We start from the raw sequence: 12,506 nt of genomic DNA, 5'->3' as shown, positions 1-12,506 counted from the left end.
TGTAACCCAGGCTGGCCTCAAACTCTCAATCATCCAACTGTTTTTATAAGTGCAAGGATGGCAGGGTTGCATCAGTGGCTTCTTCTCCTACTGTCCACTCCCTCTCAAGGACTGGGGACCTCCCACCCGGCAAGCCGGTCACCCAGAGAAAAGTTAGAGCCTAAGTTTTGTGGGGCCTCAATGCCTCAGTTGGATTTCTAGCAACTCCTTTTCCCAGTGGTGTGGGTTTAATGCCTTTTACATTTATCTCTGCTCTTAGATTTCCTCATATGAAAAAAAAAAATAAGAAAATGACAAGAGCCCTTTCATTCATTCTATAGCAATAGACCAAGTGAGCATCACTACTAATGCGGCTGGGTCACAATAGGTGGGACTCTCACTAGTGACAAGAGGCCAGACTGGGTTCCACGCAGTGTCAAGGAGCCTCACGATGACCTCACACTGGGAAGACAACTTGAGATCCATTTTGAGGAATCGGTGACTGGACCAGGTCAAGGCTATTCAGTGTCAGATCTGTGCCATAACCAATCAGCTCCCAGACTGTTTCTGATGGATCTCAGGCATAGCTTCAGTGCCCTGCACACTGGACATCCTGGGGGCACAGTGGATCCTCTCAGACAGACCCCACAAGCTTCCAAGGTGTGAGGTCAGGGTAAGGGAAGGAAACGGTGCCTGAAGGAGGGGCTGGGTGTTTCCTGATCAACCAGAGACATTGGGGCAGGGCAAAGAGAACAGGGAGCCGGAGCGAATGGGAGCTAGAGAGCATGATAAACAAGAGCGCCCAGGGCGGTGCCCGGCTGCAATCCCAGAAACCCGAGAGGAAGCTGAGGCAGGAAGATGTGCTCAATGCTAGTCTGGGTTATACAATGAATTTGAGGTCATAGGCTAGCCTGAGCCAGGCATTAAGACAGAGACAGAGAAACATTTGGGGATGAGGAGGAAAAGAGAAAGACCAGCGGCCTGGTATCCCGAAGTAAATGGGACAAAGGAGAGAGGTAGTCTCCCTGTCAGGACAAGATTCTTCCCCCAGCCTCATCTCAGCAGACTTGAGATGCTCTTGTGTCCCCAAAGGCCTACTCCCAGCATCCTGCCTGTGGTCCCACAACCCGCCTTGCCTTCTCTCCCTCCCGCCTGCCAGAGAACTGAGCACCGGGCTCAGACTACACACCTGAGTTGCTAAAGTGACTGGAGTCCCTTGCCCCATCTGTGTCCGAGCCTGGCACCTGCCCAGGACCTCAAGGATGCTCAGATCAAGGATCCTCAAATCAAAGGAATCCCTCACCATGGTGCACGCCCTGGGCTCCGGCTGCACGGTTCAGCATTTAGGAAATCCCACTTTGAACCTCTGCCCTCCCATCTGTAAAGTGAGGACGATGGCAATGTAGTTCCTCGCTCCATAAACAAGGGCCAGGGTTTTTTGTGTTTTATGTGTACAAATGTTTATTTTCCCCATCTGGGTGCATGAGCCACATGTGTGCAGTGCCCAGTGAGACCAAAAGGGGACACGGAATCCTCTGGAACTCAAATTATAAAGGGTTGTGAGTGGTCACGTGGGTGCTAGGAACCCAACCTGAGTCCTCTAGAAGAGCCTCCTCTGGAAGTGCTCTTAACCCCTGAGCTATCTCTCCAGCCCGAGGGCTGAGGCTTTATTGTTAGGATTAAATAGGCATACAGTACTTAGCATATGTTCGGAATACTTTATAAATTTCAACAATTGGTAAAAAAAAAAAAACAGGTGAGGTGGCACAAACCTATAATACCAGTACTTGGGGGACAGAGGCAGGCAGATCTCTGTGAGTTCAAGGCCAGCCTGGTCTATATAGCAAATACCAGGACAGCCAGCAGTACATTGAGACCCTCTCACAGAAAAAGAATATATATACTTTTTCATATTATATATATATCATATCATATTTCATATATATCGAACATATATGTAATAGTTCATATATTCCAGAAAAATATATTTATATATCATAGCTTCCATGAAATTCCATGTCTTCAACTAAGAACTGAAGCTAATGCCTATTCTCATCTACCCACCTCCCAGGGGATTCTTCTGATAAAATTTCAAGTTCAGGTCCTGGCATAATGAGGGGGAATTCCTCCTCCAGAAAAGCTACTTAGCTCCTTGGACGCTCCAAGAAGACCTCTAGCCTTCTCCCACTGGATGGGGCAGGTCCAGCCGTCTGTTCCCTAGGCTGGGTCATCAGCACCCCTTACTGGTGTTCTAGAGACACCTCCAGTGTTCCTTCTGTTGGGAGTCGGGGTGGTGTTGAGAATAGGAGGGAGCCCTGTTCTCAGAAGCAAGCCTGGAGGGAAGGCTGCTCCCTGGGATTGTCTAGGGCCCATCTACTGGGTAGCTGGACGAATCACAGATATGAGTAGCATCCCCTGGGCCATTCTCAGGCCAGCAATAACTGTGTTCATTAGTAACTGGAGTGTACTAAATATCAGGTGTGTAGAGAACGCTTTAACACTCACCCTAATAACCTGTGGTGACCACTATGATTATAATGGCTATTTTATACATAAGGAAACAGAGAGCGTCCACTCACACAAAGTCACAGGTTCTGCTGTGCAGGTCTGGTTATCCCCTGAGCCCAGCCATCTCCTCACTTGGATTATTTAAAAGAAATTGATACAAGCTTGCACAGGGGAATCACAGTATTGTGTTCAGTCATAACATGGAGACAGGTGGCTGAGAGTCTGGCATCAGGCATCGGAGTTGAGCTGTTGCCCTGTGGCTGTTGATGGCATTTGACCAGCCCCTTCCCTCTGGGTCCCTGTGTAATGAGAGCGCTAATCACAGACTAGGGAGCACTTCTGACACGGCTTTGCCCCGCCTCCACCTCCATTACATTGCTACTTTCATTGTAACACACTAACCCTACAGCCATCTAACCCAAAGCTTTCCTAAAAATTATTTTTATTTTATGTGTGTGAGTGTTTTACTTCCATGTATATCTGTGCACCACAGTGCCTGCAGAGGCCAGAAGGGGATGTTGGATCCCCTGGAACTGGAATTAGAGATGGCTGTGAGCTTCTGTGTGGATGCTGGGTACCAAACCCAGATCCTCTGCAAGAGCAGCCAGTGATCTTAACCACTGAGCCATCCCTCCACCCCATCTCAAAGCTTTTTAATCCATGGTCTCTGTCTCTGAGTCTCTTCAGATTCTGGATATAAACTGTCTAGAACTATGAGCAAAATTAAATATGAGTATGGGAGTGTGTGTGTGTGTGTGTGTGTGTGTGAGAGAGAGAGAGAGAGAGAGAGAGAGAGAGAGAACGTGAACATGTGTGTGTGTACGTGTGTTTTGTGTAGGCTTTCCAGGAAACATCTCCAGATTCTAAGCCTCAAACTAAGAATCATTAGTTTTTCTAGTTTTTCTTTTCTTTCTTTTTTTGGGGGGGGAGGGGTGTGTTTCAAGACAGGGTTTCACTGTGTAGCTTTGGAGCCTGTCCTGGAACTCACTCTGTAGACCAGGCTGGCCTTGTACTCACAGAGATCTGCCTGCCTCTTCCTCTCGAGTGCTGGGATTAACGGCGTGCACCACCACTACCTGCCTCTTTTTTTCTTTTCTTTTCTTTTTTTTTTTAAAGATTTTATTTATTTATTATGTATACAATGTTCCTCATGCATATATGCCTGCAGGCCAGGAGAGGGCACCAGATCTCATTACAGATGGTTGTGAGCCACCGTGTGGCTACTGGGAATTGAGCTCAGTACCTCTGGAAGAGCAGCCAGCGCTCTTCACTGCTGAGCCATCTCTCCAGCCCCCAGACCCCAGTTTTTCTGAATTTGTAGGTCTTCCTTGTTTTCCAATGAAAGGCTACATGCACAACAGAACAAGGAGTTTCCCAGGCCCCGTGTAAAACACAGAGAAGCCTGAGAATGTGGTGTGTTTCCGGGTCGAGAAAGCCAATGTTGTATTGAGCAGCTTTCACCTATCACAAGCATATTCTGTTTGGATTACATGTATGTATGCATGCATGTATGTATGTATGTATTATGTAGTGTGTGTGTGTGTGTACTATAGCAGTTCAGAGGACAACTTACAGGAGTGAGTTCTCTCCTTCCACTACATGGGTCCTGGGGACAAAACTTAGGTCACCAGCCTTGCCAGCAAAGCCCCTTTACCCACTAAGACATCTCACTGGCCCCCAGATATCATAGCACATACTCTCTATGGCTCAATGTAGGTCTATGGGGCACGGATCAATTTAATCTTTAGAGGAAAAAAAAGACAAAACAATTGTATTCTTCCCTTTATCTTACTTGAAGTTCCTCTTGCTTCTTGAATCTTTGCCAGCTACTGCCGCCCAGGATCCCGTCCCTGAGCCACACTGGCCCCTCGAGATCCACGCCCCCACTTTCCCCACTCTGCCTGGACATTGACACGCCCACCATGCTGTCTTGTCTTTCACAGTCTTTCTCACCTGCTATGTCTTTCCCAGGACGGTCTTGGCAAGGACCAGTGTGCCTTCCCAGAGGTGGCTGCAATAATTAAGATGGCCAGCAGTGGTCACAATTGTACATGCCGTGTAACCCTCACTGGTAGAAGGATGTCTTCTTGATCCTCTTGGTGGCTTGAGTGTAAGGACTGTGTAACCAAGAAGACCTGTGTTCTTTACCTCTGAGGGCCACAGTGTTCTCATCTGTAAAGTGGAGACAGGTAGCCTAGGACCTCTGGACGGTTGATATATAGCGTCTATAGCCTATGTTCCTTTCTAATCGGTCCTACATCAGGCACATCATTAGGGATGGAACAAGGAAACCTCAGACTTGGCTAAGAAATGACAGCATGCTGGCCACCCACTTGGTAAAATGTACCTGAGAGAAGAGAGTACTAAATCTGGCACCCCGAAAGACTTAGCAGAGATAGGTAAGGAAATTGAGACATCCCCCCCCCAGGTGACCTCAGGAGACTGACTTCTTGCCCACTTCTGAGAGCGCCCTGGTGGGTCTGGTGGGCAGGGAGGGTGCCATCCTGCCTTCAGCTGCTACCGATTTTGGGATCAGAGCATAAGAGGACAATGGCCCAGGGATGCTGGGAATGATCCCTGCAGACATGTGCAGAGGTGGGGGTGCTCAAGGACCCCTCCAATGAATAGACCCCACCTCGCACCCCAACCTTTCATCACCCCACTCTCACCCACCCACTCCCCAGTGCCTACAGAACAGAACACAAGCACCACAACAGTGTAGAACGTGCTGTACAAAAATATAATGAGCCTGAAGGGTTTGGGGTACAATGGTGGGGATCACAGTATCTGGCAACCCCAGTGCAGGGAGAACCAGGAGGGGCTGAGGCAGTAAACACTCAGAAGAGGTGAGAAACAGCAGTGTCTGGGGCTCTGAGAAAAATGAGTCGGCACTTGGAGGTGGCCCCAGGCTTGGGCCCAGAAAGCAAGAAGGCTGGGGGTGGACTCAGGGTAATGGTGGCAAAGAAGCCACCTCCTCCATACTCAGAACTGCGTGTGCATAGGTAGTGCACCTCCTGATAGAACGCAGAGGTCTTTGGGTTTCTTTCCTCTGTCCAGGGAGCTCAGGGAGGAGTTAGAGACTGTGCCTGCTCCCTGCTCTCTGAGCTAGAGTCTGGGACAGGGGTTCACTGCTGACAAGGAGGAGGGGCATGGCCATGGGGGGCTGGATGTGAACCTGCATGCACATGGCTCCTGAGGACTGAACCATATCTAGAACCTTGGTGGGATGGAGGCACTATAAGGACACAGTCTGAGGACCTCTGGGCTAGCCTTTGCTCTGGTTTTCACCTCCATACCATCACAGGGCTGAACACATAGTAAGTTCTCATTTCTCCGTGATCCATGCAGACTCATGAGCAGCCCAGGCCCCTCTAGACTCTGAGGGAAAACTTCCTCTGATCAACCACAACACACAAGCACACACATCCTATATCCATACCACACATACACACTATACACACAACACATAACATATGCACACCACACACATACACGCACACACACCCTATATGTACATTGTATATACACACACACACACAATACATACACCCTATATATACACATCGCCCCACACACATGAGAGAGAGAGAGAGAGAGAGAGAGAGAGAGAGAGAGCGCTTTTGGGAGCCTGGGCACAATCAGGACCTCAGGTTCTTTGCTTATCCAGGATCTTCCTCTCTCACAGAGCCTTCCCACACTGGGCCTGACACAGATTGCATCCAGCCCCCTGCCTGTCTAGGCCTGGGAGACTCTAAGGCAGTTAGCAGATGTGATTCTACAGCCTTGACTTCCAGGCCTGGGGGCCACAATACTGATGCACCTTGCTTCTAGGCCCCCTGGTCCTCTGGAGACCCTGGAAACATCCAGCTTCACAGCGGAGTGGGGCAAAGCTAAGGGTGAAAGAGAGGGGATCTGGCCTTCTGGGAGACGGGGTGTGCTGGGGAAAGACCAGGCATTTGGCTGAAGGATCTGGTTGGAAAACCTCCCTTTTGGGGTGTATGAAGAGGGGGTACCCAAACTCTTCCATTACAGTGAGTAAGAAGCAAAAGTTTCCAGCCTGAAAAAGAACAGGACCCCACTTCCACTGCCAAGAAGGACTGGAAAAGGTCGGTGGGGGAGGTGATGTACCTGCGACAGGTCACGCTACACCCCACCCCCTCTCCACCTCAAATTCAGCTCTGATGTCATCTAATTCCCGGGGCCAATCAGTCCCTAACCATCAATCCTCTTGTAATTCAGGACTTTTCAATGAGGGTGGCTCAGGGGATCCAACACCCCTCAGAAGTGGCGCTCTGGAATGCTGTGGTCCCTCTGGGTACCTCCAGGCGACACCTCTGCTTCAGAATGTGGACAGTGTTCCTAGGGAGGTGACCCATGTGACCCTTGCTCCTGGAGAAGGGGCGGCAGGGATGGCAATTGTGAGGACCTCTGGGCCCCACCATGGGTTGTGGCAACTTGCAATTCATTTTGGTCTGAGGCGAGGAGGAGCACCTTTCATCTGTGGAGAAAGAGACAGAAAGAACCGGGTTCAGAACACAGCCTTCAAAGGTCTCATTTCCTTCCGAGACCAGCTACTCTGAGACTTAGCCATCCACTCTCCGTAGGGCTGATGGCCTTTCACGGGGACACTGAGTACCCCGCTGCCTGAATCGTGAGCCAGACTGCCTTCCCACAGCCAGCCTTTCCCCAGCACTGGGGGCAAAAGCCCTCAGATATCAAATGGAGGCAGCGAGCTTGTGGGATGCTACAGTGAACAGGAGGGACTGGCAAGGGTTGGGGCTGCTATAATCACGTTTCTAAGGTGCCTCCAAGGCTGCTGCTGGACCTGTTGGGAGCAGGGCTTGGAGACAGTAGGTAAAACACATCTGCTTTGAGGGCTTAGGCAGTTGAGGTGAGACGCTGATGCCACGCCCTCAGTCCCAGAGCAGTTAGCTGTTCCCCGGGCTCCAGAGCCAAACCCCCGCCCAAGCTTGGTCATCTCCGCAGGAAACCACCCTGAGGCACGGGGTGAGCTACACTCTAATCCCCGATCGTCCACTGGCTCATTGTGGCACACGCTCAGGGAATGGAGCTCAGGATTCGACAAAAGCGTTGACTTAAGGACCTGGGAAGTGGCAGGGTTCCAAAACACCTCAGCTTTAGGGCCGGGAATATAGTTCAGTCAGTAGAGAGCGCCTGCCTGGCATGCACGAAGTCCTGGGTTCAGACCCCAGCACTTGGAAGGTGGATCAGAAATTCAAGGATCAGAAATTCAGGGTCATTCTCAGCTACACAACAAGTTCAAGGCCAGCTTGGGCCACAGGAGACCCTGTCTAAAAGGCTCTTAAAATCTTAGCCATGATTACTCTAAGTATATTCCACTAAAACGCTCTTTTCCCCCCATTTGGGTAATCCCAGAACTGAGTGTCAACTATAATAACAAAGCCTCCGGTTATTAAACTGGCAGGTTGGTTTTCTTTTCTTTCTTTCTTTCCTTTTTTTTTTTTTTTTTTTTTTTTGAGCTGGTGATAATGGAGCTCTTGCAGCTGATTGCTGGCGGCTTTGGCTTTTATGCAATACGATACTAAGCCTCCTCCCAGTATTGAAGAGGTAGATCCTCTCCCCTAATCAGGCACTCACAACTCTGTGTCCTCCAGCGCCGGGGGACGCTCCAGAGCCTGCCTGCGCCTCCTCACGGCCCCAAGAATCTTCTTCCGAGGCCCCAGGGGCACGCTGATGCTGCGGAGGTCGAGGTCAGAGCACAGCATCAGAGCCTCCAGGTCAATCTTCTCCTGCCGCAGGAGGGAGGCAAAGTCCTCCAAGTACAGGGAAGCCAGGAAGGTCTCCAAAGGGCTAGTCTCAGGCTCCAGGTCCTCATCTAAGCCCAAGTCTAGCTCATCCCAGGGCAACTCCTCCCCGCAACTGCGGTCCTGCAAGCTGTTGGCACTGCCCAGGCTGTCATCGTCCAGGCTGGGGGAACTCTGCAGCCGACCCCGCGTCCCTGTCCCATCCAAGCCACCGTCCTCGCGGCCCAGCCCGTGCAGCCCGCTGCTCAAATAGTTCCTTCGAAATACCATGGTACCCAAGCCGGGGCGAGTAAACAAGGAATCGTGGCCTGAATCGGTGCTGACCTCCGAGTGCGCAGGCTCGGCAGCCAGTGTGGCACGGGAGACGCTGTCCTCATCCGAGAGGAACATGTCCCTGAGTGGGGCACGGCCCCACTCTTTGGGGTTGGCGTAAGTGCCCTGGCGCACAAACATCACATCGCTGCCCAGCTGCAGGCCCGAGAGCGATCGGACGCTTTTGCGCCCGTCCTCGGAGACCTTGAAGGTGCCCTCGCCCCCCTGCTTGCGCCTCTCCAGCTTCTTTTGGATCTTGGCCTTGCCCTTGGCCGTGCCGTGCAGCGTGGCCTGCGAGTAGGGCAGCTGGCTGCCCAGCGTCAGGTGCTGCAGCCGGCGGCTCAGGGTGCTGGACGTGAGGCTGGAGAAGCTGAGCGTGTCGGAGCGTTCGGCCAGCTCTCGCCGGTAGCGCCGCTCCATACGCTCGTGGTGTTTGCGCTGCATCTTGGCGCACTCGCGGATACGCCGCTCCGCCTCGCGAAAGGCCTTGTCCTTCAGCTTGCCCACCAGCTTGGGGTTGAGGCTGCTCTGCTTGGCTGCGATCGAGTCCAGATAGCGCACGCTCTCCATGTGGCCTTTCATAGCGGCCATGTCCAATGGCGTGTGGTAGTCATTGTCCAGGCACCAGATGTTGGCCCCGAAGGATACGAGGAAGGACAGGCAGTGCAGGTGGCCATTAGAAGCTGCCAGATGCAAGGGTGTGTTTCCCCAGATGTCACACTTATCCGGATCACCCCTGCAGGGGAAAGAAAGGACGAGTCCTTTTAGCAAGACAGCCTGTGGGCTCGGGTTGGAGGTATAAGGAATCTGGGTTGGGGGAAATCAGAAAAAGAAAGGAAAACCCAAAGACATTGTGAGCTTCCTGCAACACAGCACCCCCTAAAGCGGTGGTTCCCAATCTGTGAGTCGCGATCCCAACAGGGTCACATATTAGATATCCTGCATATCAGATATTTACATTACAATTCATAACAGTAGCAAAATTACAGTTATGAGGTAGCAACGAAGTTTATGATGGGAGGGGTCACCAGGATATGAAGAACTGTATTAAAGGGTCACAGCGTTAGGAAGGTTGAGAACCACTGCCCTAAAGAAACGCATGTGGTTGAGACCTAGACTCCCAGGAGATGAGCCAACAGATGTTTCGGGACTGAGCACAAAGCAGGAGTATGGGGGAATGGCCCAACCCACAAAGGGGCGGGGCTACCTAGGAGGCGGGGTAGGGCGGGCCTTCCCCTAGAGAACAGAGGGCTGGGAATCTCAGGGGATAAATATTTGATGCGCTGAAAGAAAGGAGTGAATTATTCATGGACCCTGCGGGGAGCGGGTCCAGAGAGGTGGTGGGCCAGGGCTGAGTCTGGGTCTCTAAGCGGGTGAGGTGGTTTGTGAAAGCCACATGTTACAGGGTGACTGAATAAGAGAACCCGAGGGTGGTGTGTGCCGGGCTTAAACTTGGAAGAGCATGAGAGGGTGCGCGCTGGCATGCAGTGGGCACCGCCATGTCTGCAGGGAGCGGGGCCAGGCCTGGCAACGCCAGTGTTAGAGTAGGTGTCGGGTCTTGGCCTGGGCCAGAAGGGGACTGTGGGGACAGCCAGGACTGGAAAGGAAGAGGGCCGGCCACCTGGCTGTGCTGCTCTACCTTTTTCAAGTTGCCCTTTGAAGCCGGTGGCCTGGCCCCCTCCAGAAGCCCTCTCTTAATGCCCTCCGGGTCTGACTCCGGCCCACAGTCCAGCTCCTGCTGCCTTCTCTAGGAATCTTGACTCTCTCTCTGGTCTGAGCCCCGGGTCCTGCCCAACACTAATGAGGCCACAAGGCCAGCCCAGAGCTGGGGAAAGAATCACTCCCTTGTCTCAACACCTCCCAGTCTCCCCCTCCCCCACCCCTACCCCGCGCCCTGCTCCCATCCCCACTTCAGCTTCCCCCTCTGCTTGCCAAGTCCTGCAGGATACTGTGGGGAAGCGTTGCTCGGCAACAGACCCTCCCTCATCAAGCACAAATCCTTGCTTCTCGAGGGCTTTGGAGAGCCAATGGCAAGCCCTCTTTCCCTTCAGACCCCTGTGAGTCTCTCTGACGGATGTGCAGAGGGGATAGTACCTCTGTGTGCCGTCCCGGAGAGTCTTGGCCTCTCACTGCCTAAGCTGTCTGATCCCAGGCTGTCTCCACCTGCTGCTTAGACCCAAGGGGCTGCCGGAGGGAGACTGAAACCTTTCCCCACATATCCAGGCACTCCAAGTACCAGGGTCAACACAATCCCTGCCCCTGCCCTTGACCCCTAGAACCTGAGACATTGACTTGAACACTCTGAGGGCATCCTTCTCCTGCCCAGATCATACCAGTATCGAGGCCAGCCCTACTAAACTGTTGATGTTAGGATAGTTCCGGTAATGTGATTTAATGCCCTTCCCCCGACTCACTTCAGTGACCCTGGATCCTACATTGCCTGACCCCTCCAGGTTCTCTGTGCTGACCCTCCCTCTCAGGACAGCTCCAGAGGGAGGAGAGGGACAGCTGCCCTCCCTGCATATATGGCTTCCCACTTCTCTGTCCTGCTGTGGGGGAGGGGGTACAGAGAGTTAATTACGGCTGAACCAGTGACATTTGGTAGTGTGGACAGTGCCCATAAATCTCAGGAGAGGAGTGGTAAGAAGGCACAGGTCAGTATGAGACTCGTCCTGTGGGAGCATCTGATACTGTGGGGACAGACTTTTGACTCCTAGGTTGGATAGTAGGCATGAAGGTCTCTCCTTTCTGGCTCCCACTTTTAGGGACTTGGAGACTTCTCAGCCTTCTCTCTGATTCCCCCCTTCCCTTAATTCTTGCATCCAGGTGCCCCCAACTCAGAATTGTCTTTAAGTTTTGAATCACTCTGCAGCCCCCCCCCCCCCCCCGCTACACACACACACATCGCAGTTCCTCTGCTCTAAGCCCTACACACAGTTCACAAGTGCCATCAGCCTCGGCTGATGTCCTTTCCACGTGTGTCTCTCAAAGTATGGCAGGCTGCACGGTCTCACCTTAGGGGCTATCCATACGGGAAGAGGGCACCTCAGGGGAGAGGGTAAGAAATGCCATGAGGTTTGGGATACGGGGTTTTTATGGTTCCCTGCTGGCTGGGCAGAGTATACTCACCCTCGGCTCACAATGAGGCGCAGAGACTCCAGGTTGCCATGATAGGCAGCCCAGAGGGTGGGGGTCATGCCATCCTCGTCAGGGGCATTCAGCTCCTTCCGGGTGGCCTCCTTGAGGAGCTCCAAGTAGCCATCCCTGGCGGCCCGGTGATACTGGTCATTCATGGCGCCCGAGTTGGACGGGTCGTGCAAGGGGCACCAAGAAATATCCCCCCGACGGGGAGGGCAGCCAGGTTAGGACTGAAACATGGGTTTGAAGGAAGGGGCTGGGCAGGAGCCTGTGCCACCAGCCCCTGCTGGCGCAGATGGAGGATGCGGGGCGCCAGAGCCACGACTACAGAAGACTACAGACTACCGGGACATCTGAGCCGCGCACCAGGAGAGGGAGGGGGAAATCTCTCACTGCCCAAGAGCCGCCCAGGAGCTTCCCCTGGGTCCTAAACGCCCTGCTTTTCAGCACACAGGGGTGATTCAATCGAAGTCCAGCTCTCTCGCGTCAAAAGCTTCTCTGGCGTTACGCCTCTTGAGGCTCAGTATTGAGGACAATTTAGGATGTCCTCGACAGAGCTCCGGGCGCTGGACTCCCTGATTTCTTCACCCGTCAAAAGGAACGCGCCAAGGACTGGAGAATGGTGTCTGAGGGTGGGATGGAAAGGCAGTCCTGATCCGGAGGACAGAGGGCCTAGAGGAGCAGGAGGACCCACTCACTGCAAGACAATCCGGGAGCAGGGCGCAGCAGTGCCTCCAGAGTTAGCCTACTCGCGCGGGGTCGGACAACGGCTCTCCAGCAGGG

The 12,506-nt window shown here is 52.8% G+C and overlaps 1 protein-coding gene across 1 annotated transcript; it reads right to left on the bottom strand.

Annotated features, from left to right (window-relative positions):
- Positions 1-8,102: 8,102 nt before the first annotated feature.
- Positions 8,103-11,878, bottom strand: Ush1g (USH1 protein network component sans). Its single transcript, XM_041636165.1, has 2 exons — positions 11,715-11,878; positions 8,103-9,321 (listed from the first exon to the last, which is right to left on the bottom strand). Exons 1-2 carry the CDS (start codon positions 11,876-11,878, stop codon positions 8,103-8,105), a joined length of 1,383 nt encoding a protein of 460 aa, XP_041492099.1.
- Positions 11,879-12,506: the final 628 nt, after the last annotated feature.

Source organism: Microtus oregoni, unplaced genomic scaffold (genome assembly GCF_018167655.1).
Source record: "Microtus oregoni isolate MIOR12 unplaced genomic scaffold, Mior012 000048F_ref0000485, whole genome shotgun sequence".
Lineage (NCBI taxonomy): Eukaryota > Metazoa > Chordata > Mammalia > Rodentia > Cricetidae > Microtus > Microtus oregoni.
This window is presented reverse-complemented; position numbering and strand designations above follow the sequence as displayed.

Excerpts from the sequence above, each read along its gene's own strand:
- Ush1g (XM_041636165.1), bottom strand. The coding sequence starts at position 11,878 with ATGAATGACCAGTATCACCGGGCCGCCAGGGATGGCTACTTGGAGCTC. Across the intron at positions 9,322-11,714 it reads CGCCTCATTGTGAGCCGAGG|GGGTGATCCGGATAAGTGTG; the intron begins GTGAGTATACTC and ends TTTCCCCTGCAG.